The sequence below is a fragment of the Hypanus sabinus genome, chromosome 9, assembly GCF_030144855.1.
Source record: "Hypanus sabinus isolate sHypSab1 chromosome 9, sHypSab1.hap1, whole genome shotgun sequence".
Lineage (NCBI taxonomy): Eukaryota > Metazoa > Chordata > Chondrichthyes > Myliobatiformes > Dasyatidae > Hypanus > Hypanus sabinus.
Genome location: NC_082714.1, coordinates 111,138,377 through 111,164,392, shown reverse-complemented (window position 1 = coordinate 111,164,392; position 26,016 = coordinate 111,138,377). Strand labels below are relative to the sequence as shown.

The window sequence follows — 26,016 nt, the reverse complement described above, 5'->3', positions numbered from 1 at the left end:
AAGTATCGAGTACAAAGTATCAAAGTACAGGAATTGGGGTGTTGAAGTTGTATAAGGCATTAGTGAGGCCTAATTTAGAGTATAGTGGGCAGTTTTGGTCACCCACCTACCAGAAAGATGCAAACAAGGTTGAAAGGCTGTGGACAAAATTTACAAGGATGTTGCCGGGACTGGAGGTAGTCAGTTATAAGGAAAAATTGAATAGGTTAGAATTTTATTCCCTAGAACATAGGAAGATTGAGGGGAAATTTGATCGAGGTATACAAAATTGAGGGTTATAGATAGTATAAGTGGAAGCAGGTTTTTTCCACTGAGGTTGGGCAAGTCTACAGATAGGTCAGAGGTTAAGGGTGAAAGGTGAAGTGGTTAAGGGGATCATGAGGGGAAACCTCTTCACTCAGAGGGTGGTAAGGGCATGGGATGAGCTATCAACACACATGGTGGATGTGATTTAGATTTCAATGTTTGAGAAGTTCGGATAGGTATCAGGATGGGAGGGATGTGGAGAGCTATGGTCCATGTGCAGGTTGATGCTCACGCAGTTTGGACTGGGTGGGTTGAAGGGACAGTTTCTACACTAGTTTTCAGTGACTCTACGTATGGTGGTTGTCCCTCGTGGAAAAAGCCATTGTACTGGGGCAGTTCCACCCTTTCGACCTCAGAAGTCCAGGACCAGTGGTATGACCAAGCATCACAAACTGGGGTCTTCCTTGGTTACAGTGGATGACCATGACATCGTTTGTATCTTGTTGTGCCCTTCAATCTCCACGGAGCATTGCTATACCACCTTCATGTCCATTGGATCTCACTGTAGATCTCATCGCCCGGTCCGCCAGAGCTGACTTTGCGTGCCAGGGCAGACACATCCCTATCTCACTGGGATACTGACCGCCTACTGAGGCAGTGTACCAGAGTATGGCCGCTGTCACGTGTGATGTGAATAGCTACTTGGAGCCACAAGAGAGAGCTGAGCTGGGTGATGTCCGGGGACCAAAGGTGTGTAATCTGCCCCGAAATAGACAAAGCAAACCCCTTCACCAGAGGTGCTCCCCCTCCCTGATTACCCCATACATCCCACACATGTATCTAGCCAAACAAAACAATGTTCCTCAACGACCAAGGTGCAAATCACAGAAAGTATATCACATACAGCATATTAACACAATAAAGGGGTTCACGATTGCCTAACAGTTATCACAGCGCTATTTAGCTTGGCTGTCGGAGTTCAGAGTTCAATTCCAATCCGATCTGTAAGAAGTTTGTACATCCTTTGAGTACTTGGGTTTCCTGTGCTGATTTCCTCCCATATTCCAAAGACACACCAGTTAGTAGGTTAATTGGGCATAGTAAGTTGTCCTGTGATTAGGCTAGTGTTAAATAGGCAGCTTTCATGGTGGTGTAGATTGTATCTCTAAATAAGTAAATATAACAGATTTTTAAAAGGTATTCTGTTGACATAAAGTGCATATGCAACATATAGTTAAATATAGAACAGTATACTGCTACTGGCACTGTCATAGTTAATCTGCATTGAATGGTAGCAGGGGGTTCAAAAGTCTCACAGCCTGGTGGAAGAAGCTGTCACCCAGCTAACAGTCCTTGATCTTGTACTGAGGTGCCTTCTGCTGATGGTAGGAGGTCCAAGATTGTGAGCTGGATAGGAGAGCTACTGGTGTGCGTCATGGCTGGGGAGGAAGAGGGCGACCCCAATGATTCACTTAGTGGTCTTCACAATCTTGTGTCCACTCACAATTGAAACCCTTCTTCGTGTGACTTACAGAGCACGACTGAGGGAGGACTTTTTTTTTGATGCAATGCTAAGCTGAGATCCTCATTCAGATTAATGCAAAAGATTCCACCATGGAGTATGAATGCATCTTGGATCAGAATTACTCCTAATTGACAGAAGATCTGGAAACACTTTCAGTAATGCACTGGTTAGGGTACTTGCTTTGTACAAACGGGCTGCTACCTTTGTTTTAACATAATAGAGCATACTTTAACCAGGTGGAGTAGTATTATGCTCACTCCATCTGCTACAGACAGGATTTCCTGGTAGCCGATCATTTTAATTCCGATCCCCATTCCGACCTGTTGGTCCATGCCCTCCTCTACCACCTCAATGAGGCCACTCTCAGGTTGGAGGAGCAATACCTCATATTCCATCTGGGTAGCCTCCAACCTACAGCATGAACATCAGTTCCTCTAACTTCTGGTAATTTCTTCCCCCTCTCCTCTCTTTTCTCATTCCCCACTCTGCCTTTACTCTCCTCACCTACCTGTCACCACCTTCCTCCTCCCTTCTCTTTCCCCCATGGTCCACTCTCCTCTCCTATCAGATTCTTCTTCAGCTCTGCATTTCTCATCTATCACCCCCCATTTCTCACTTCATTCCCCCCCCACCTATCTTCCCCCTTTTGTGGCTTCACCTTTTAGCTTGTACTCCTTGCCCTTGCCCTTCCCCCACCTTGTGGCTTCTTCCCCTTTCCCAGTCCCGATGAATGGTCTCGGCCTAAAACATTGACTTTTTTTCTTTGCCATAGATGTGCTGAGTTCCTCCAGCCTATTGTGGGTGTTTCTGTACACCCCGAATGTTGAAAGAATTAGATAAGGTGGATGTGGAGAAGATGTTTCCTGTGGTGGGGGTTTTCAGAACTAGAGGCACAGCCTCAAAATCGAGGGGCGACCTTTTAGAACAGAGGTAAGGAGGAATTTTTTTTAGCTAGAGAGTAGTGAATCTGTGGAATGCACTGCCACAGACCATGGTGGAGGCCAAGTCCATGGGTATATTTAAAGCGGAAGTTGATAGTTTCCTGATTGGTCGGGGCATCAAAGGATATGGCGGGAAGGCAGGTGAATGGGGTTGAGTGGGATCCAGGATCAGCCTTGATGGAATGGCAGAGCAGACTCAATGGACTGAATGGGCTAATTCTGCTCCTATGCCTTACAGTCTTGTGCATTAATGAAGAGATCATTGGCCGAAATATTCTGTAGAAGTGCCAGACTCTACCTGTGAACACTTCCCTCACTGACATTGAATGGAAGAGGAGAGTGTTTTCTTCTGTTATCCCATTACACCATCAAATTCAGCAATGTTTGCTGGTAACAAACACGTGAAATTATTGGCTGCCTGTTGTACCTCCTAAATACATACAGTTCCACTGACCTCAGTGGAGTCAGTTCTTCCATTTCCCATCAGGTTTGATTCTCTGCACTGTACTGCAGAATGAAGCCCAGCATTGTGGTTTAACAAAACCGGAATTAACGTGGAGCTCTGAATAATATTAAAACCATGATATTCCTCTTTTATTTGTGTAATGAGCTATAAAGGACACTGCAGTATTGGCATTTTTCATATGATCTCCCATTCGCATACCTACATTCTCACATTCTAATTGGTAAAAAAAAAAATTCCATCAGTTGTTCCCACTGTATTGAATTCTTGTGCATAAACTAGAGTATATTTCTAATCTTTGTGTCCTGTGCAAGCTGAAATCTTACTTCTTCCAGAGGTGTATAAAGTTATAAGAGGCATGGATAGAGTGGACAACAATTCCTTTATCCATGAGACTTGGAAGCAGAATTAGGCCATTTGGCCAATTGATTCTTCTCTGCCATTCAATTGTGGCTGATTCATTAACCTTCTCACCCCCATTCTCCTGCCTTCTCCCCGTAACCTTTGATGTCCTTACTAATCAAGGACCTATCAACCTCCTCTTTAAATATAGCCAATGACTTGACCTACATCGGTGTCTGTCTTTTTTCCAGAGCAGCAATGGCTAGTACCAAAGGGTATCCTTTTAAGGTGAGTGGAGGAAACCTTAGGGAGGATGTTAGAGGTAGTTTTTTTTTACACAGAATGGTGGGTGTCTGGAATACACAGCTGGTGGAAGAGACTGATACATTAGGGACGTTTAAGAGACTCTTCGATTAGATAGGCAAATTTTGAAAGTATGTCACTTTTGAAAAAGAAAGAAGGGTTAGATTAAGGGATAGTTTAAAAGGTTGGCACAATGTTGTATGCTAAAGGTCCCATACTGTGCTGTACTGCTGTGTTGTACATGCATACGTTATATATACTGTGGTGAAGGTAGTGTTTGCTAACATTAGGAGCAATGTGTGTCAATACTTTCCAGGACCAAAGAATAACCCAAAAGCCAATGTATTGCAGATGGTGGCTATCCAACATGATAAGACAATAGACAATAGGTGCAGGAGTAGGCCATTCGGCCCTTTTAGCTAGCACCGCCATTCACTGTGATCATGGCTGATCACACACAATCAGTACCCTGTTCCTGCCCTCTCCCCATATCCCTTGACCCCACTATCTATAAGAGCTCTATCCAACTCTAAGGGTAAGTGGTGGAAAACCTCAAGTGATCAGTAGGTCAAGAGGACTGTGCAAAGCGAGGTAGGACTGCAAGAGTTCAAGATTGACAACCTCCATCCAGAACTGAAAAATATTCAAGGTTTAACAATATGCCCAAGAGAGTCCATGTAAAGGAGGGCCAAGAGAAAAGAGAAGAGCTGGTGCAGAGTGAAGGATAGGAGTGAGTTAGAAGCAAGAATGAGGATAATATATTGTACTTATAGTGGCCTGTACAATACCAATTCCAACAAATTAGCATTGCATGTTGGCCACTCAGCCTCCTGCACTTAGTCCACCATTTAATAAGATCATGGCTGATCTCCACTTTCTACCAGCCATTGGTCATCTACTAACCTCTTGCTCTTCAAGAATATATCTACCTCTACCTTATTTATTCAAAAACTCTCCTTTGAGGGAGACAGTTTCAAAAACTCAATAATCTCCTTATAAAAATAAGAAATCTGATATATAGGGATGGCAAGGTGATTTGTTTTTCTTGTAGGGGCCCCTAGTTGCAAACTCTTTCCATATCCACTCAGCTGAGACCTGTTAGGGTCTACTATGTTTCAATCAAGGCTGCTGTCAGTCATCTAAAACTTGTCCAACTTTTCCACAGTTGCTGTTTGACTTGTGTACCTCCAGCAATTTGTTTTAAACTAGGTGTGTTAGAAGGGGTATAGATAGGGTAGATCCAAGCAGGCCTTTTCTATTAAGGTTTGGTGAGACTAGAGCTAGAGGATAGATAACTTAAGACTGAAAGGTGAAATGTTTAAGGGAACATGAGGGGGAACAACTTCACTCACGGTGCTGAGAGTATGGAATGAGCTGCCAGCGGAACAGCTGGAGGCTTCTTCTCTCAACATTTAAGAGAAGTTTGGTTAAGTACATGGATGGGATGGTTGTGGAGGTCTCTGGCCAAGATGTGGGTCGATGGGACAAGGCACAATGATAGGTCAGCATTGACTTGATGGGCCAAAGGACCTGTTTCAGTGCTGTAGTGATCTGTGACCCTATGACTACTGGGCAAAAAGTCCAAGCACGCAAACCATGAGTCCTAGCCCCAGCCCCAGGTGTAGTAGATCTTCTCTGAATTGTTTTAATTGCATTAGCATCCCTTTTTAAATAATGGGGAGGAATATGGCACAATACTCCAAAATGATCTCACCATTTTCCTTTAAAATTGCATTCCTGTGCTCATCTTCAATATCCCTAGCAATAAACAGTAACATTCAGTAGCTTTCCTTCTCAATCACTTGTTAGTCTTCTGCTAATCACGTATTGCCTATATTCTTGCATCTCAGAGCTCTGTAATCTCTCACTATTTGGACAATGTGCCTTCCGATAATAAATGGAACCATTTGATATTTATTCCCTCCTAAAATAGACCCTTTTACATTTTCCCATCTTGGTGGATTTGGTTCCTCACTTAACAAATATCTGTTGCTGTAGTTCATACTTGAAGAATGGATGTTAAATTCTCATTGAGATGAATGAAAGTTTTGGAGAGTCTCATGGGTAAAGGAGATGATGTTTTCTTTGACAGAGTTGTCTGGATCAAGCGTTGCAGTATCTATGAGTCTGAGCACTCAATGCTGAGATGGGAGGGAATTCATTCAGGAGGTTGTGAATCTTAGTATGGTCCACGATCCCTTGTCGGAAATCCCTGGGGCCAGTTGTATTTCGGAATTCAGAATTTTTCAGATTTCAGAATCCCTCCATATTGTTTCCGGGACCCCCCACCCCCACTGATACAAAAAAAAACCATGTATGCTCAAGTCCCTTATTTAACCTGTCTCGGTACAGGTGGACTTTAGGACAAGGCGGAGCTCTGGACCTACGCACATCCTCCCGTATACTTTAAATCATCTCTAGATTACTTATAATACCTAATACAATGTAAATGCTATGTAAATAGTTGTTATACTGTATTATTTAGGGAATAATGACAAGAGTAAAATGTTACTTCTAACAAAAACATGCAATAAAACTTAAAAATATACAGCTTCAAATGAATCGAATCAAACACGTGTTAAATGATTTACTGGGATAAATGTAGAATGTCACTGTCACTATAAAACTTCAGTAAGACGCTGCACAGACACACCACGATCAAGCTTCTACCATAACTCCACTTTCTTCGTTATTGATAATGATAGGACGCTTCCTTCTCTTTTTCTCATTGTTACCCATAGGGGTATCTGCAGCTCTTTTTGACATTTTCACAGTGAAATTAAACACAAAGTCAACAGTGAACACAAAATATCAGCAAACAGCAAATGCACGTGTAACCAGTACGAGCGCTGAGCCACAACTGACGTCTGGCGGCCTCTGCTCGTGCTGTCATGTCACACCTGAGTGACGTCAGCTGTTGGTGAAAAAAACTTCGCTTTACAGAGCTTTTTGGATTTCAGAATTTCGGATAAGGTATCGTGGACCTGTAATAGTGTGCTCAAAGTGCTGTGAAGGGTGTCACTCTCAAGATAAAGCTAGATATTTGGATATTAAGGGAATTAAGAGATGTGGGGTACTGAAGGAAAGGGACACCAAAGTAACAGATAATTAAATTATTGAGTAAATTGGCATAAGGGTCAAGTGGACTCGTCCTATTTTCTTATGAAGATACCAGATATTTGCTGGAAAAGACACAGAAGGCTATGATCCAAGTGCTAGTAAATAGGATTAATATAGATGGGGACACAGTGGTCAGCATGGGTGTTTTGGGCTGAAGAGTCTTTCTGTGCTGCATGACTATCTGCAATTGGGACAATGAAAAGCTTGTCTTTCATATTGTTCGTACAGGTCAAATCATTACAGAGTGCACTGAGGGTAGGGCAAGAGAACTCAGTTACAGAATGCAGAGTAAATTGGCACAGAAGTGCAATGCAGGTAAACAGTAAGGTACAAAATCATAATGATGTGGATTGTGAGGTCAGAAGTCCATTGTATCATTCTAGGGAACCATTCAGTAATTTCCTAATGAAGTAGAAGCTGTCCTTGAGCCTGGTGGTAAATGTTTTTTTGGATTTTTGTATGTTCTGCCCAGTGGAAGAGTGAATATTCAGAGTGGGTGGGGTCTTCCTATCACCTGCTTTGCTGAGGTAGCAGAAGGTGTAGACAGAATCAATGGAAAGAAAGGGGAGGGGAGCACCAGAGGGAGATGGAGAACAGGCAGAGTGATGGGCACAGAGAGAATAAAAAAGGGGAGGGGGAAAATAAATAAATCAGGGATTGGGTAAGAAGGGGAGGAGGGCATTACTCTGTCCGCCAGAGAAAGCGGGATCTCCCAGTGGCCATACATTTTAATTCCACATCCCATTCCCATTCTGATGTCTGTCCATGGCCTCCTCTACTGTCAAGATGAAGCCACACTCAGGTTGGAGGAACAACACCTTATATACCGTAGCCTCCAACCTGATGGCATGAACATTGACTTCACTAACCTCCGTTAATGCCCCCCTCCCCTTCTTACCCCATCCCTGATTTATTTATTTTCCCCCCTCCCCTTTTTGTTCTCTCTTTGCCCATCACTCTGCCTGTTCTCCATCTCCCTCTGGTGCTCCCCTCCCCCTTTCTTTCTCCCGAGGCCTCCCGTCCCATGATCCTTTCCCTTCTCCAGCTCTGTATCCCTTTTGCCAATCACATTTTCAGCTCTCAGCTTCACCCCACCCCCTCCGGTCTTCTCCTATCATTTCACAATTCCCCCTCCCCCTCCTACTTTCAAATCTCTTACTATCTTTCCTTTCAGTTAGTTCTGGCGAAGGGTCTCAGCCTGAAACATCGACTGTACTTCTTCCTATAGATGCTGCCTGGCCTGCTGCGTTCTACCAGCATTTTGTGTGTGTTGCAAGCTTTTAAGTACCTTAGTACATGTGACAATAATAAACCAATTTATCAGAAGGGAGGAACATGTGGAGATGCTAATAGAAATACAAGTGACCCAGGCTGTATATTGAATGGTACAATGAATTACTGTAGAATATGAGTGTACAGGTTTGCTCTTTTACTGTATGTCACTTGCACCTGAAATTTGCATGTTCATGGATTCAGGGAATAGTGCTTGCCTGGTGATAGCTGAAATATGGCTCAGACAGAAAAGTGTTTCTTGCATTAAGCTATTGAGATTTCTTGAGTGACCATAGTCAAGAAAATAGGACACTGTAATTGTTATATGGTCAGCATGGACTTGATGGGCCAAAGGGCCTGTTTTCTTGCTGAACAATTCTGTGTACTATGTTAGTATTACGAAATAACTTGGGATTCACACGAAGAATCCACACCATGTATGCAATTTCTCTCAAGAGGCGGATGTTCACTGTTGCTGAAAATCCAGGGTCTGTATTGACTGCTGAGAGTTCCCCAAGGTGATGACAGTGTATTGGACATGAGACTTGGGAGCAGAATTAGGCCATTTGGTTCATTGAATCTGTTCTGCCATTCCACTATGGCTGATTTATTTTCCCCCTCAACCCCGTTCTACTTCCTTCTCCCGCTTTGATGTCCTTGCTGATCGAAATCCTGCCAACCTCTGTTTTGAGTCTTGTTTTTAATTGGAATACATTAGGACCAGCTCATTTTGACTCGATTAAGCAGCTGCCCATTTAGCTTAAGTTTCATGAAAATAGTTAAAGGTACATTTTTTAAAAAAAGATGAATTGAGTAATGTTACGAAGGTGAAGCAACTCTGAGGGGCCGAAGGGTACAAAGTCACCCCCTCCTTTTTGAGAATCGCAAGATCGCTATTATTTCGGGTCTGAGACCCAGGAAATGAGAGAGATACACATCATGAGAGAGGGAGACACAGAATACACAAGGTTTGGAATGTCTCCTGGCCTCAGCGAAACGGAACCACTGATTACTGCCATTGTCTCTTGGAGAAGGAATTGGGTATTGAGGACTGTACTATTCATTGAAACCCCTCAGGGGACAACCAGAGTGGTCTGGTTGAGGGATTGCATCTTCCCAACCTGATTGATATCTGAGACCCTGTGAGTGAGGATAAAAGAGGGGTCTGGGGAAACACCCCTTAGACGCACCAGGAGAAACGCTAGAAATCCCATAACAGCGTTTTATAGCAAAAGCCGGTGGGAGCTCGTGTGTGTCCTCCCTTGCCTGGGTGGCGGGCTCATCGCGGAAGAACGGTTTAGCTAAAGGAGAGGTCACACTTGAACGGCCACGACAACAAAACACCTGACGGATCGAAATCATAAAAGGAAGGTTGGCAAACCCCTAGCAGTAAATGTTCCCATTCTCTCTCTCTCCAACAATTGCAACACAGCAACACCCAAAAGACGGCAGCTTGTGGAACTGCAGTGAACTTTATATTTCCATCGCACAATACATTATCCCCTGGACAACGATAGAGCTTATTTCTTATTGATTATTATTATACCCGCACTTTTAGGTTTAGTATTGACGACGTATATTATCTGTATATTTGCATTGATATTATTTTTACTAATAAATACTGTTATAAATAATATCATCAGACTTCAACGGACATCTCTATCTTTACTGGTAAGTGACCCAGTTATGGGGTTTGTAACAGTAACAAAGTGTGTATTTAAATGAACTACAGAACAAATTAGAACTATTAACAGTACTATAATACTGTATTAGTCCCTAATATTTATTAACAGATAAATTTATCCAGTGTACATAATGAACAACGTCAGTGCAGACACCTAGTGCAGATAATGGACTGCCTTCATACAATGCTATTGATGATTGCATCCTCCAAATCTTCAGTTTCTTTGGAACATTCAAGATGATTGTTGATACCTTCAAATTCTTCGTAGTCCCTCCTTGAAGTAGTGAATTCATTTTATTTTCACTCCTGGCCAGATCTGGCATCTCCTAAGCTTGAATGCTTGAAACTGCAGTGAGCAAAACAGTTCAGAATTGTCTTATGGCCTATTTCTCACCAACTAACAGTGCCAGAAGTCACTGCTTTTTGAACGTAAACACACGGCGGACAAGTGCACATGATTGACACTGTTAGAACCTGTTTGGCAACAGTCTCCTCCTCCAGTTGAGTGGCATTGTGTCCCTAATAAACGAAGGGAATCCTGGCAATTTTCTCAATTAGATTCCCGTTAATTGGGCCAGTGACTTGGTCTCCACAGCTGTCTGTTGAAATGAATTCTGCTGATTTCGCTGCCCGCTGACTAAATGGGGCCCAAAACTGCTCACCGCGCTCCAAGTGCAGTCTGACCAATGCCTTATAAAGCCTCAGCATTATATCTTTGCTTTTATATTTTAGTCCTCTCGAAATGAATGCATCCCCCAGTGGTTGTTTGCTTTGACAATCTTTGCCACTGGGCACATTGCTCTTTGGACAACTGCAGATGCTGTGGATCAAAGAATACATACACAACGCTGGAAGAACTCAGCAGGTCAGGCAGCATCCATGAGAAAAGAGTAGCCAACGTTTCGGGCCGAGACCCTTCATCAGGAAGGTTTAGAAATCCTATTTAGCTCTCCACTAACTGTTTCTCTAACAAAACCTCCAGATAATAAAGAATCCCTTTTTAGAAGCTCAGAAATGAGGCTCCTTCCTGCTGCTCAGCTTGAACTTCTTACACGTCTTGCACAGTGTGTTGCTGACATAAAGGCCCATAGTGTGTGAAGTGAAAATCAAGTGGGAATTGGTTGCGTCACTGTGTACCTCAGGTGCGTGCATCTGATGTGCCTCAAACTGCCCCATAAAATAGTACAAGCGCCCAAACGCGCAGGACAGTGTACAAAGGTAATACCAAGAAACAGCACTAGATAAAGGAATTCCAATGTTCTGCAACATGGCACCATAGCAGTTAATGTAACTCTGTTAACCGCACCAGCCACCCGGGTTCGATCCTGTTGCTATCTGTACGTTCTCTCCGGGTGCTCCGGTTTCTTCCCACATTCCAAAGACGTGGATTAATTGGTCACATGGTTGTAATGAGGCAGTGGGGGCTCATTGGACCAGAAGAACCTGTTACCGTGTTGTAGGTCAAAATAAATAAAATCCTGTTTAGCGACTGAGCACTGCTGAGGCCTGACATCCCTGTCGAACATAAACACAGTTACATGAAAGGAACTGCAAACTGCAGTGTGTGAATCTCTGTCTGGATGGAATAAGAAAGCCCACTATCAGGGGAAATCCAGACTTTGCATTGCATGCTAAAAGAGAAAGGAATGCTTTCCCCACTCTTTGAACAGAGCAGCTCTTTGAGAGTAAGTGAAGCTTTTTAATCCGGCCTGCAGAACTTGATGAAATTATATTAATAAACCTTTTTAACGTTTTTTCCCCGCAATTCTGGGGTTTTCCCAATAGATGACGCACTCTATATACATTGACCTTTGTTGAGGTGCTGCGTATTACTCCACATTTGCGCTTTACTCTGTGACCTTGTGGCGACCCATTTCCTGGCACATCCGAACCGGCTCACAATTAGATAGCCTGCGGGGATTTGCGAGCACAGAGCTTTGGAGCCTCTGCGCCACGGGGGGCAGGTTGAGGGAGGCTTAAAAGTGAGGCTGGGGATTTCGAATAAAGTTTTTTCCTTCGACTGCAGTTACCGACTCCGTGTCGTAATTTTAGCGCTGCGTGTAGCACACTGCTACAACCTCTCACCCCTTCTGTAAAGATGAGTGGAGCTAAGAAAAGAAAAGTGGATAGAGAATGTCGGGTGTTTAATAAGGAGTGGACAACTAAATATCTTTTTACCGAACACCGATCAACTGCTGTATGCCTGATATGCCAAGAGACTGTGGCGGTTTTTAAAGAATATAATATCCCATGATATTTTATTTTCTCTTATGAGGTGTATTACCAAAACACTCCGTCCATCTGCTCCTGGTCCGGCCCCTCTGTCAAATTTTAGAACCCTTTGTGGCCCACAAGTCAAAAAGTTTGCCCACCCCTGTTCTAACTCCTTAAACAAATTGTAATGTACGGTGCACAAACTTGGTATTACACAGAACACCTATACATGCTGATTGAGATAATAAGAGCACTGAAGATCAGTGTTTGAATATTGCAGTTAACATTTTAAAAAGTTAGTTTAAAAAAAACTTAAGCTCCCTTGCAACACTCACAAAATGCTGGAGGAACTCGGCTGGTCAGGCAGCAGTTAAGGAGAGGAATAAACAGTGGACGTTTAGGCCAGGACCCTTCTTCAGGACTTGAAAGGAAGGGGAATATGACAGAATATGGTGAGCATTTGGAGTGCAAGCTAGAAGGTGATAAGTAAATTCAGGTGGGTGGGGGAGGATGAATGAAGTAAGAAGCTGGGAGGTGATAGGTGAATTCAGGTGGGTGGGGGAGGATGAATGAAGTAAGAAGCTGGGAGGTGATAGGTGGAAAAGACAAAAGACTGGAGATGAAGCAATCTGATGGGGAAGTGTAGACCATGGACAAAAGGGTAGGAGGAGGGGTACCAGGGGAGCTGACAGGTGAGGAGAAGAGGTAAGAGGGCTTAAACTTGCTTTATTTTAATCTACATTTTTGTTAGTAAAGTATAATACTCAATCTCATGTTGCCCTTAATCATAGTATTATGTATTCCAGTAAAAAAGCGATCAGTGAGGTTAAACTGACAATGTTAGCAATACAACTGTACTATAAGACTTTAAATTAATTTTTATTTCTGCCATTACATTAATTCGGAAGAGGCTCACAAGAATTATCCTGGGAGCATTTAATAGCTTTGGGCCTGTACTCAATGGAGTATGGAAGAATGGTGGGCGGGGGGGGTCCTACCAAATATTGTAAAGCCTTGATAAAGTGGATATGGAGAGGATATTTCCAATATTGGGGTAGTCTAGGACTGGAGAGTACAACTTCAGAATAGAGGAGCATCCATTTAGAACAGAGATGAAGAGGAAATTCTTTAACCAGATAGTGATGAATCTGTGGAATTCATTGTAACAGATGGCTGTTGAGGTCAAAGTCATTAGCTATACTTAAATCAGACATTAGTAAAGTTCTTGATTTAGTAAGGGCATCAAAGTTTACTGAGAGAAGGCAGGAGAATGGAGTAGAAGGGGGAAATAAATTAGCTATGATGGAATGACGGAGCATACTAAATGGGCCAAGTGGCTTAATTTTGCTCCTACAGTAATCTCTTGTGTTCTATGTCTTTTCAAGAGTGGAGAATTTAAGGACAGGTTCGCACTTTCTGTTTCTATGTTTGAACCTTCTCTGGACCTTGTTCTGTGGATGTCAAGAAGGCAGACTAGGTAACCAGCTCCCAGGCTGTTGAAACTCTTTATCTGCTTTTAAGAGGCACTGGAATGGTTAGCTGCAATCATACGTAGAGATTTTCTGTATCTACTGGTACTGTGGCCTCAGTTCAAGAACGCAGTGAGTCAGCCTTTGAATCATCAGCAGACTGGAAGTTTTGGACACATTCAAAAGGCTTTCTGGACTGTTTGTGCTTCTTTAGTTTTGTTAGCTGGTGTCAATGTTGCAAAGCACAGCAGCCAATGGGTGTACAGCAAACACCCACAAACTGCAATGGGGCATTGTTTTCGATAAGTTTGGGTAGATGATATTGGTCAGAGCACTGGGAGTAACTTAGCAAAATAGTGCCATAGGCATTGTGTAGTACAGCTCCTGCCTAACAACTTCAGAGACCCAGCTTCAGTCCTGATCTCTGGTGTTGTCTGTGGACAGCTTATAAGTTCTCCCTGTGACAGGGTGAGTTTCCTCCTACAATAGTTGTAAACTGTCCCAAGAGTGGTGGAATCTAGGTGAAGGGGAGATGATTTGGAGAGAATGAAAAAAGAGAGAGCAAATAGTGGTTGGTGTGGTGCTAACGGGCTGAAGGACTCGTCTTCATGCTGTGCGAGTCTTATGAGATATGCCTCAATCTTTGGCTATACTCCAATGTGGTATTAAAGTTAATTCTGCATTTTTTTGTACTGGTGCTACTTTCCAAGTGAAGAATTGGGCAGAGATTCTGCTCTTGTAGATACTATAAAATATACCAAGAAATATACGTCCACGGACAGCTGAGAGTTAAGACCGTAAGACATGGGAGCAGAATTAGGCCATCAAGTCCATTCTATCATTTCATCATGGCTACTCCCAGATCCCATTCAACACCATACACGTGCCCTCTCACCATATCCCTTGATGCCCATCAACTTCCACTTAAAATATACCCACAGACTTGGCCCGCTGCAGTCTGTGGCAGAGCATTCTACAGGTTCACCACTCTTTGGCTAAAAAAAAATGCCTCCTTACTTCTGTTCAAAAAGGTCACCCCTCAATTTTTACCCCCACCAGAGGGAACATCCTCTCCACATCCTCCTCATCTAGTCCTTTCAACATTCAGTAGGCTTCAATGAGATCCCCACACATTCTTCTAAATTCCGTTGAGTATAGGCTCAAAGCTGCCAAATGCTCCTTGTATGTTAACCCCTTCGTTCCCAGAATCACTCTGGTGAACCTCCTCTGGACTCTGTCCGATGATGATACATCCTTTCTGAGATAGGGGCCCAAAACTGTTGACAGTACTCCAAGAGTATTGACTTGTGTCTTATAAAGCCTCAGCTTTATCTCCTTGTTTTTATACTCTACTCCCCTTGAAATATATGCCAACATTGCATTTGCCTTTACCACAGACTCAACTTGTGAATTAACCTTCTGGGAGTCTTGCACAAGGACGCTTAAATCCCTTTGCATCTGGCTAATATTTATCCTTTCATCAAAGATGTTGGTTGCACCTGTTATGATTGTGTTCACAAATCAAAACTTGAACTGCAAAGTACATTTGGAATTTCTTCAGATTGTAAAATGCTTGATAAAAAACAATGTTTCCTTTCTTTCACAGATGGTAATTGCCCAGGGAAGTACGTGATTGAGATGCTCCACTTTCAAATATTGTTAAGACATGCAACATACAATTCACCTCTTTTGTTTTGTAGAAAATCCCTTGGGTGAGCTTAAACACTGCAATCTGCTTACAAAGCACCTTCAGGAAAGTTGGAAGAAGGCCAAAGTGAAGTTTATTGAAGAGAAGTTGATTTTTGAGGTCACAAGCGCTAACGTCATCCAGGACTCGTCTTCCAAATATGTGGTGAGAGTTGTTTCTGTTGAACATAAGTGGATTGTACTGATTTCTGATTAGAGATTCCCTGCATGTGTGTGATTGAATTGTACTCTGAGCCCCGTGCAGCCAACTGCTAACTGACCCAACTGGGCAGACAGCTGAAACTGGGAAATCTACCCTAAACAACAATGTCAGACCCATCATAAGAGCAGGGTCTCCATTTATCTGAGTGCAGAAACGGTAAGAGTACAGGGGACTAAGTAAGATGGCACAGTAGCATAGTGCTTACTGCATTACTGTTATAGAGCCAACAGTCACTGATTGGGGATTCAATTCCACTGCTGTCTGTAAGGAGTTTGTACGGTGTGGGTTCCCTCCCACTTTCCAAAGGCATGCATACAGTTTAGGTTAGTGAATTGTGGGCATGTTGTGTTGGTGCCAGGCGTGTAGCGATGTCTACAGGCTGCCTTAGCACAATCCTCGCTGATTAGCTTTGACACGGAAACACATTTCACTGTATGTTTTAAGGTATTGATATACAGATGACAAATAAAACTAATCTTTATACTTTAAAAGATGCTGGATAATCTGCAGTTTTTAAAATCGCTGTCACAATTCCCCATAATTAATGTTCTGGGTGCAGATTGGTCAGAAACCCAGCTGGACTGATGAGTTAAGTGTTGTGTCTACCAAGTCAATTCAGAGAATTGTAAGATATCACTCACTCTCTGGTTCTTCAGCCCTTCCACCTTCTGCAATCCACATAGCAATCCTCTTTGTACTTCGATGAGTAAAGCAATAACAGTCAGCTGTCATTGATTCCATAATAGAAAATGCAGTTAGCCTGTCTAACAGCCCAGCTGCATTCAGTCACTACACACAGGTAGTGTTTCCCATCTACATAATGTTATTTCCTCCAAACTAATTTTACACCTCCCAGCACATGACTTGCAACAGTACGCACAAAATACCTGCAAGGGAACAAGTTATGATTGATAGTTCCAAATCTTTTAATGAATTAGATTCTCTAATGAAATCTAACTCCAGTCTTCATAAGGACATGTCTAAATTTGTATGTTCCTGGCATTGGATTTCTCTTGATTTCTAGCTTCTACAGAATCTCCTGCGTTTCTTTTAATGAATTGGTTACATGTGTTTTATCTGGTTTTGTCCTTTAGCTGTTTAGTATTTGCTTATTGTTTTGAAAAACAATCTCTTCAGTCTTTTAATGACTTGGAACAGGAAGATTATATTTTTAACCGGCTTGACAGTCGGCTAAAGCAGGGTAGTGGCTCAGTAGCACCCCTCACCCAACCACAGCAAAATGATGATACTTTCCCTTGCATCAGTTCCTTGGCCACAAAGGGACTGCAATTGAGTATTAGTTGGGACTTTACTGTAAGTTGATATTGGAGTTGCACTTGGTTATTTTGCCCCAGTCTTCGTGGTAAATATTATAAACCTATTTAAAGAAACAAGACAAGTTTAAGGGAGAAAGGAATAAAAGGTTATGTGGGGTGAGGAAGATGAATCAGAAAGGGGAGTTATGGCCTCTTAGTGTTGTAGAAACAAATCCTTGTAACTTTATTTCCTCTTCTGTCCGTCCAAAAAAGGACAACATCCCATATCTCCTGACTAAATCTGGAATAAAGCAAAGCAGTTCTGAAGAGGGCATCCTGTTGTTTTATTAGTTAATGAACCACACCCTTGACATTCACCACAAACCAGCCCTGGAGACGTACCATGCCTGGTAAATTGTGTAACACCAATCATTTTTGGAATTCCAGCTTTTGCAGCTGCTCTAACCTCCTCTGTTGCCAATGAAATGTAGCACACAATAAGACACCAACTTTTCCTTATAACTTCATTTTATTAATCATGATTTGTTCAAACAACTCGGATTCCCTTTGTAGCTGAAACAATAAATCTTTCATTTTACAATAGTTTACTGTGACAACCTTTAAAACTCGTTCCTTGTATTCAGATATTACCTGCTTTAAATGAACCTGGCTGGGGTTGCACTTGGGAAGTACCCCTCTGAGTCTCTAACTCAGGATCATCTTTATTGGTGGCTGTCTGGGTCACTGCCATCAGCCTTCCTATCAGATATCTTTTTCAACCCTTCTTCACATCACGCCTGGACATTTGTTTGATGCTGATGCCTTCAGTTTAATATCACTGTAGCCACCTGGTCTTCACATATCAATTCAGAACATTGAACTGAATGGCACTTTGAAGGCCCTTTGGCCCACAATGTTGTGCCAACTTAAATTTGCCAATTTGTCAGGCTGTCTCTTCCACAAGGTATTACTTCCCAGAACATCCCATTTGTTGGTTCTGTTCTGTTGGGAGTTCACGTTGGGATGAAGTGATCTCAGTGATGTTGATAATGTGACCCTCCCTTTAATGTGCTGTTTTGTTTTGATTCTCAGCATCTCCTCACAACCCCTTTGCTGCTAAAGGAACAATAGTTTGACTGGATGAATTCCATAACTTTTTATAGTGGAATTTTTTTTATCAGTTTGACAATTTGGCAGAAAATGAATTGGTCTGTGTCCATTGCCAGCAAGATCTGGATAACATTCATGCGTTGTTGAAAAGTGTCAAGTAGAATCACCGGTAGATAGGGTCGTAATGAGAGCTTTTGGTACATTGGTCTTCGTAAATCAGAGCAATCATTACAGAAGTTGGGTTGTTGAAGTTGTATAGGAGATTGGTGAGACCAAATTTGGAGTATTATGTGCAGTTCTAATCAACTGCCTACTGGAAACTTATCAATAGGCTTGAAAAATGCAGAGAAAATTTACAAAGATGTTGCCAGCACTTGAGGACCCAAGTTATAGGGCAAGGTTGAATAAGTTAGGATGTTATTCTCTGGAGAGCAGGAGAATGAGGGGTGAGCTTGTAGAGCTATACAAAATTATCAAGGGTATGGATGGAATGAATGTTTGCAGGCTTTCCCCCCCTCAGCTCGGGTGAGACTAAACTAGAGGCTGTGGGTTTAAGATGAAAGGTGAACTATTTGAGAGAAACTTCTTCACTGGGGGTGGTGTGAGTCTGGACAAGCTGCCAGTGTAAGTGGTATATGTGGGTTCAGTTGTAAATTTAAGGGAAGTCTGCATGGATTAAGGAGGTATGGAGAGCTATGGTCCAGGTGCAAGTAGATGGGGCAAGGCAGACCTGGCTAGCACATAGGGGTTGTTTCTATCACAAGAGCAGCAGATGCACATGAAAGCCATCTCCAGTAAGTTCTGTTCCAACGTCATTCTGACTTGGAAATATTTTGCTGATCCTTCGTGTTGAAATCCTGGAGCCAATAACACTACTGTTCAAAGTCCTTCCATGCATGGACTCCCACAGGATTATTAAAATAAACCATAAACAGATTTCCATAAACACAAGAGATTCTGCAGATGTTAGAAATCTTGAGCAAAGCACACAAAATGCTGGAGGAACTTGGCAGGCCATGAAGTATTTGCCTGAAACATCGACTGTTTATTCTCCTCTATAGATACTACCTGACTTGCTGAGTTCCTCCAGCATTTTGTGTGTGTTGCTCAGGATTTCCAGATTGGACATTTTCAATGAATTCTCCTCGTTTTTACCTTATTCATAGAAACAAATGGAAGATTTGCTACTTGCATTTTTTACAGAGGCTTTTAATTTCTGATCACATTTCTAAACATACTTGCTCTATAGCGTCCTCTGCTTGTTCCTCAATTGCAAAAACTAAAGACAGTCAGATCTGAGAAGTTCTTCTTGACTGTCCATAAGTCAAACTTTATTTGTAGACAACTTAATGATGTTTTCCAAACAAAGTATTTTGATTTATTTCTTGTTTTAAACAGAAGGGATGTCTTTACAAGAGAGTTTTAGAAATCTAGAGCTGCATGTATAAAACGCTGAAGACATGGTTGTGGGTAATGGAGCAAAAATGGTTGGGGTGAGAGGTCAGAGTTGGGCTAGGTTGTAGGTCTAGAGGGCAAGATACCCTTGTAAATTAATTTAAATAATCTGTTCTTTTGGTAGTTTTAACAAATTTTAAGTGATGCATGCTGAGAAATTCACTTGCATTTTTCAGTATCACACAATTTATTTCTCTGGTTTTGACAATGTAGTTAACTATTCCATTGGCTTTGTTAATTGATACTATAAAATTTTTGTGTATTGAATCTATTGAATCCTTGGTTTGCCTATTTTACCATCTTCCCTAATTGCCATTTACTTTTTTCCTTACAAGGAATATTTTGGCAACCTGTATTTTGGCAAACTCACATTCTGAAACTCCTGAACTAATTTCATCCACTGACTCTTATTTTATACCCTTTCTAAACTGTAATAATTTTCATTGGAATTTGTTCATCAAAGTTACCAATGTAAATTCAAATTAGTACCAGATCCATTTGAACACTGAGGCATTCCACTTAGCCCTGACCATGCCAGCCCAGAATTCCAAATCAAACATTTAAAAAATTACCATCACATTCTATTTCTCACCATTTTTTTAGTTGAACTAAATGTGCCTTAGGGATATTCTCAGTGGTGGAATGTATAATCTTTACTGTGGTTGATTTGGGTTTCACTTCCTCAAACTGGACAAAATTCTTATAAAGCATTTTTGCTAGTCGCCTGCTTATGCCTTGTAACTGATTCTACTATTTTGCATAGAATGGAAGTAAGACAAATTGATTTCTGATTTTAGATATTTCCTCTGACATTTCACAATTTCTATTTTGTCTAAAAGTGGAAGTGTTCAGATTGTCTGGATTGCACAAGCTCCTTTTTATTTCAGAACATAGAACAGTAAAGCACAGAACAGACCTTCTGGGTCAAGCAACACATACAAGATGCTGGAGGAACTCAGCAAGCCATGCAGCATCTATGGAAAAGTGTATTGTTGACGTTTCATGAGATTTAGAAAGGGGAGGGAGGTGTCGGAAATGGACACCCTGCCCTCAAATTTACATGGTCCATTTCCAATACCTCCCTCCCCTTTCTCGATCTCAACGTCTCTATCTCTGGAGACACCTTATCCACTGATGTCTATTATAAACCCACAGATTCTCACAGCTACCTGGACAATACCTCTTCCCATCCTATTACTTGTAAAAACGCCCTCCCCTTCTCTCAATTCCTCTGTCTCTGCTGCATCTGCTCTCAGGATGAGGCTTTTCATTCCAGAACTAAGGAGATAGCCTCCTTTTTCAAATAAAGGGGCTTCCCTTCCTCCACCATCAAAGCTGCCCTCAACCACATCTCTTCCATTTCACACACATCTGCTCTTACCCCATCCTCCCACCACCCTATTAGGAATAGGGTTCATCTTATCCTCACTTACCACCCCACCAGCCTCCACGTCCAGCACATAATTCTCCGAAACTTCAGCCATCTCCAACGGGATCCTACCACCAAGCGCATCTTTCCCTCTTTCCCCCAACCCCTCCACACTTCCTGCTTGCTGCAGGGATCGTTCCCTACATGACCCTCTGGTCCATTCATCCGGCCCCACTGATCTTCCTCCTGGCACTTTTCCTTGCAAGCAGAACTAGTGCTACACCTGCCCCTGCGCCTTCTTCCCCACTACCATTCAGAGCCCTAAACAGTCCTTCCAGGTGAGGTGACACTTCACCTGTGAGTCTGTTGGGGTCATACACCCCGTCTTTTGCTCCCGGTATGGCCTCCTGTATGTGGGTGAGACCTGACATAGATTGGGAGACCGCTTCGCTGAGCACCTACACTCCGTCCACCAGAAAAGTAGGATCTCCCAGTGGCCACCCATTTTAATACCACTTCCCATTCCCATTCCGATATGTTTATTCATGGCCTCCTCTGCTGTTGTGGTAAGGCCACACTTAGATTGGAGGAGCAACACTTTATATTCAGTCTGAGTAGCCTCCAACCTGATGATACGAACATCGATTTCTCAAACTTCCAGTAAAGCCCTAATTCCCATCCCCTTTTCCCCTCTCACCTTGTCTCCTTGCCCACCCATCAACTTCCTCTGGTGCTCCTCCCCCCACCCTTTCTTTCATGGTTTTCTCTTTCACCTATCTACTTCCAAGTGCTTTACTTCATCCCTCCCCCTTCAAGTTTCACCTATCACCTTGCAAAAAGCCTTACGATCTACTTGCTCTATGCCTCTTATCATCTTGTACATCTCTATCAAATCACCTCTCATCTCTCTTTGCTCCAAAGAGAAAAGCCCTAGCTTGCTCAGTCTTTCTTCATAAGACAATTTTGTAAGTTGAAAGGCTGACAGCACTCCAGAACCCATGTGTTTTTAATCACATTTGAAGTAAAATGTAATTGTATGTAAATGATAGGTACACGTAATGTCAGAGAAATGTATACAATATACATTCTGAAATTATTTTTCTTCACAAACATCCACGAAAACAGAGGAGTGCCCCAAAGAATAGATGACAGTTAAATGTTAGAACCCCAAAGCCCCCCAGCTCACCCCCTACACACCAGCACACCAGCAGCAAGGCAACAACCCCCCACCCCCACCAGCAAAAAGCATCAGTACCACCCCCCCCCCCAACCAAGCGTGCAGCATAGATCAATAAAGATACAGACTTGCAGTACGCCAGAAACAACACTTTCACGGGTTCTCGGGTTGAGATTCTAAATTGGAAAAAGGCCAATTTTGAGGATATCAGAAAGGATCTGGCAAGTGTGGATTGGAACAGGCTGTTTTCTGGCAAAGGTGTACTAGGTAAGTGGGAGGCCTTCAAAAGTGATATATTGAGAGCACAAAGCTTGTTTGTGCCTGTCAGAATAAAAGGCAAGAATAACAGGTTTAGGGAACCTTGGTTTTTGAGAAATACTGAGGCCCAGGTTAAGAGGGGGAGAAAAAGGAGGTGCATTGCAGATATAGGCAGGTAGGAACAAATGAGGTACAAATGAGGAACAAATAAGAAATACAAGAGAACACTTCAGTAGTGATATTGCACTCAAAGCGTCTACACTTTCATATTCATTCCTTTTCAATTTAAATGTAGCATTCCAGTATTACCTAGATGCCTCTTAACACCTTTTTTATTGGCTCTGGTTCAGGGCTGTAATCCACATTGTTCTATGGTTTTTGCCTCCCAGCCTTGTGTATTTGTTCCTTTCAACTCTGGTCCAAACCAGTCAAACTAGGTGACCCAGACACTTAGTCTAACAAGATTAAATTTTTTCCCTTTGGTAGGTTTGGTAATTTACATAATAAATAGCTACTTATCTGAAAATTGTCCCAGGTTTATCGGGTCATTATCTGAAGCTCTTTTTGATTAAATTGATAATCTAATCAATTGCTCTGATTAGATTATCTCAGAGCAGGAATAATTACACAGTCCACAAGATGGTGGGGCAGTGGGGGGAATTGAAAGGACAGTCTCAGAAAATGGATGTCTCCATTTCATTGTCCTTGGCCCATTCAGGTTCAATGTTTAAGGAGAACAACAGGGAAAATTGCTTCACTCAGCAAGTAGTAAAAGTGTGGAGCGAGCTGTCAGTGCAAGTGGTCGATTCAATTTCAACGTTTAATTGAAGTTTGGATAGGTACATGGATGAGAGGGTGCAGGTTGATGGGACTAAGCAGTTTAAGTGATTCAGTGTGAACTAAATGGGCCAAAGGGTCAAATGGGCCAAACTTGCTGTAGTTTTCTATGACTCTATGCTCGAGGAAATTAAATAGATTCCAACCTTATAATGAAAAAATGGACCTTTTCTACCCTTCTAAAATGCTGCACACCCAATTAAATGTTTCTGAGGTCAGGTCATGTTGCAGTGTAAACAGCAGCCAATTGACCAAAGCAAATAATCAATAATGCAATATTGACCAGATAATTTGATTTCAGTGTTGGTTGAGCAGTAACTATTGAGAACTTCTCTATGCTTCTTTAAGATAATACCAGAGGATCTTTTAAGCTTGTCAATAGGGTTTTAGTTTACCTTCATCGGAATAGTTCACTAAAGATGGCCCTCAGCCTTCTGATTAAGAAGCAGAATTGGTAGTCAAAGTAAATTTATTATCAAAGTACACGTATGTCACCATATACTACACTATGATTCATTTTCTTGCAGACAAGACAGTAGAATTTATGGTTAAAACTATACATGTACTGGTTTCCCCCGCTATCCGAAGGCAGAGCATTCCGATGAAACCGTTTGTAAACCGAAATGTTGTAAAGTGAAGAAGCAATTACCATTCATTTATATGGGAAAAATTTTTGAGCGTTCCCAGACCCAAAAAAATAACCTACCAAATCATACCAAATAACACATAAAACCTAAAATAACACTAACATATAGTAAAAGCAGGAATGATATGATAGATATACAGCCTATATAAAGTAGAAATATTGTACATACGGTGTAGTTTCACTTATCAAAATCGGGAAGACAGTGAGCCAAAATCAATTTGGAGAAAAAAATCAGCACGTACACGTATGCACACACAAGGCTCGCACAAGGCTTCACGGTCATGGTAGTCTTTCTCAGGGTAAACACACGTATAAAGCCACCGTCTTTTTTTTGTAAAAGCAAAAATCCTCTTTGGTTAGCGAAAACAGGTACTAATGTAGTTCTTTCATAATAGCGAGCTGTCATAAAGCAAACGTCCGTAAAACAGGGGCCATCTGCGCATGAAAACTGACAAATAACCAAAGTGCAAAAGGAAGCAAATTGTGCAAACCTATTGAATATTGAAAGGCCTGGATGTGGTGGATGTGGACAGGGTGTTTTCCATAGTGGGGGGTGGGGGTGGTCTAGGACCAGAACAGAAGAATACATCCCTTTAGAACAGGTGAGGAAGAATTTCTTTAGCCAGAGGGTGGAGAATTTGTAGAATTCATTGCCACAGACAGCTGTAGAGGCCAAGACACTGGGTATATTTAAAGCAGAAGTTAATAGGTTCCTGATTAGTAAGTACATCAAAGGTTACAGGGAGAAGGCAGGTGATTGGGGTTGAGGGAGATAATAAATCAGCCAAGGTGGAATATGAATATATAATACTAGAACCAGGGAACTGTGTTTAGTGGATCATATTCTTAGTGCTGACAGTTACTGCAAATATTGTATATTGTGTTCAAAAGTAAAGACTGCAACAAATGTTTTTGAATGAATAGTTTTTGATAAGTATTTTATCTCTTCCAAAGGCCTACACCATACACGTGATAAAGTCGGGATGTTTCGATGAAGATAAGGCTGTGATTGTTCGGCGTTACACCGATTTTGCAAAGTTGAACGAAACACTCCACAAGCATTTCAGAGAGGATATGGGGAAGGTCATCTTTCCGAAGAAGAAAATCCGGAAAAACTATACACATGAAACCATTGCAAAACGCAGTCGGGCTTTTGAACAATATCTCCAGCACATCCATTCAATTGCAGACATTCGCAGGTCCAAAATTTTTCTGGAATTCTTTTACCTTCGAGATTTAATAGTGGGTCAAGGATTATTACGGGGTGGCATGTGTGAGGATGCTATGGAGACATTAATCAACGCTCTGCACTTGCAGCAGAAGCTGTGCTCCTGTGACACAAGCCATTTACTCTTCACTCTGGCTTCTATTTGTGTGTGTTACCAAGAGCAAGATCACCTTGAGGAGGCCCAAGCTTACTGCGAGCGGGCCTTGCAAGCTATCGAAAACCAAGAAAATCATCTTTTACTTGTGCCTTTACTTCATTCCAATATCAGACTCTCCTGGAAAATAGCTAAAGACAAACGTCATTCGGAAGCAAGACTCCAACAGGTCCAAGAGTCTGGAGTCGATGTTTTAAACCAACCTACTCTCAAAGAACACCTTATTAAATATTTATTAGAATGAATTAGACACTATTCCATGAAGGGACAGGAAGAAAGGGTAAGCAAAAATAATAAAAATACATTTAACTGTAGTGCCTTTCATTACTTCAGGACACTTTAAAGCACTTTACAGACAATGAAAAACTTCTGAAAAGTAAAACACAAATGTTGACCAGCTAATACACTTTAACATGTTTAATTGTAGAATTAAACCAGGACAGAAGGGAACTCTTTGTCTTCAGTGAAATGGTGTAGAATATTTTACAGCACCAGAGAGAGCACATAGAGCCACACCATTACAGTTCATTGGTCTGGTTGGCAAATTCATCAACAGTTAGGAGGGTAAATCCAGAATCTACTAAACCTGTTGGGAAGGAAGTCAAGCAGGGGGTGGCTTTTCTCCCCCCCCCCCCCCCCATTTGTTCATTAAGTACAGATCTTTTGTTACGAACTTTTAGATGAAGAAAATTGTATTTTACTTTAGCAGGGACAACAAGTCAAGGGACAATAGAGCCAAAGATACCAGGAGATAATTAAATTCTGTGGAATATAAGAATCAGAACTATGGTTGGGATATTGCTTAAGTGAGTAACAAATTCTGTCTTGGCTGAGAAATTTGGAATTGGCTTGAGAATGAATGAACTGATTTCCAGAACCCTAGGTAATTGTTTCCTGATATCATATCTAAGCATGAATTTTAAGTTTATATTATTTTATAGATTTACCTTCAGAAAGCACTTCAATCTAGCCAATCACATCTTATAATACTTTTCTTCTTGTAACAAGTCAAAGCATGTTGGATGATGGATTAGCCCA

General features: G+C 41.9%; 1 protein-coding gene across 1 annotated transcript in view; it reads left to right on the top strand.

Moving 5' to 3' along the window:
- The window catches only part of snx21 (sorting nexin family member 21), a 49,246-nt gene extending 24,011 nt beyond the window's left edge, over positions 1 to 25,235 (top strand). Inside the window, exons 3-4 of the mRNA XM_059980421.1 lie at positions 15,280 to 15,431; positions 24,551 to 25,235. Of these exons, the coding sequence (XP_059836404.1) occupies positions 15,280 to 15,431; positions 24,551 to 25,222 (824 nt within the window). The 3' untranslated portion in view covers positions 25,223 to 25,235. The remainder of the gene's footprint in view (positions 1 to 15,279; positions 15,432 to 24,550) is intronic.
- The last annotated feature ends 781 nt before the right edge of the window (positions 25,236 to 26,016 follow it).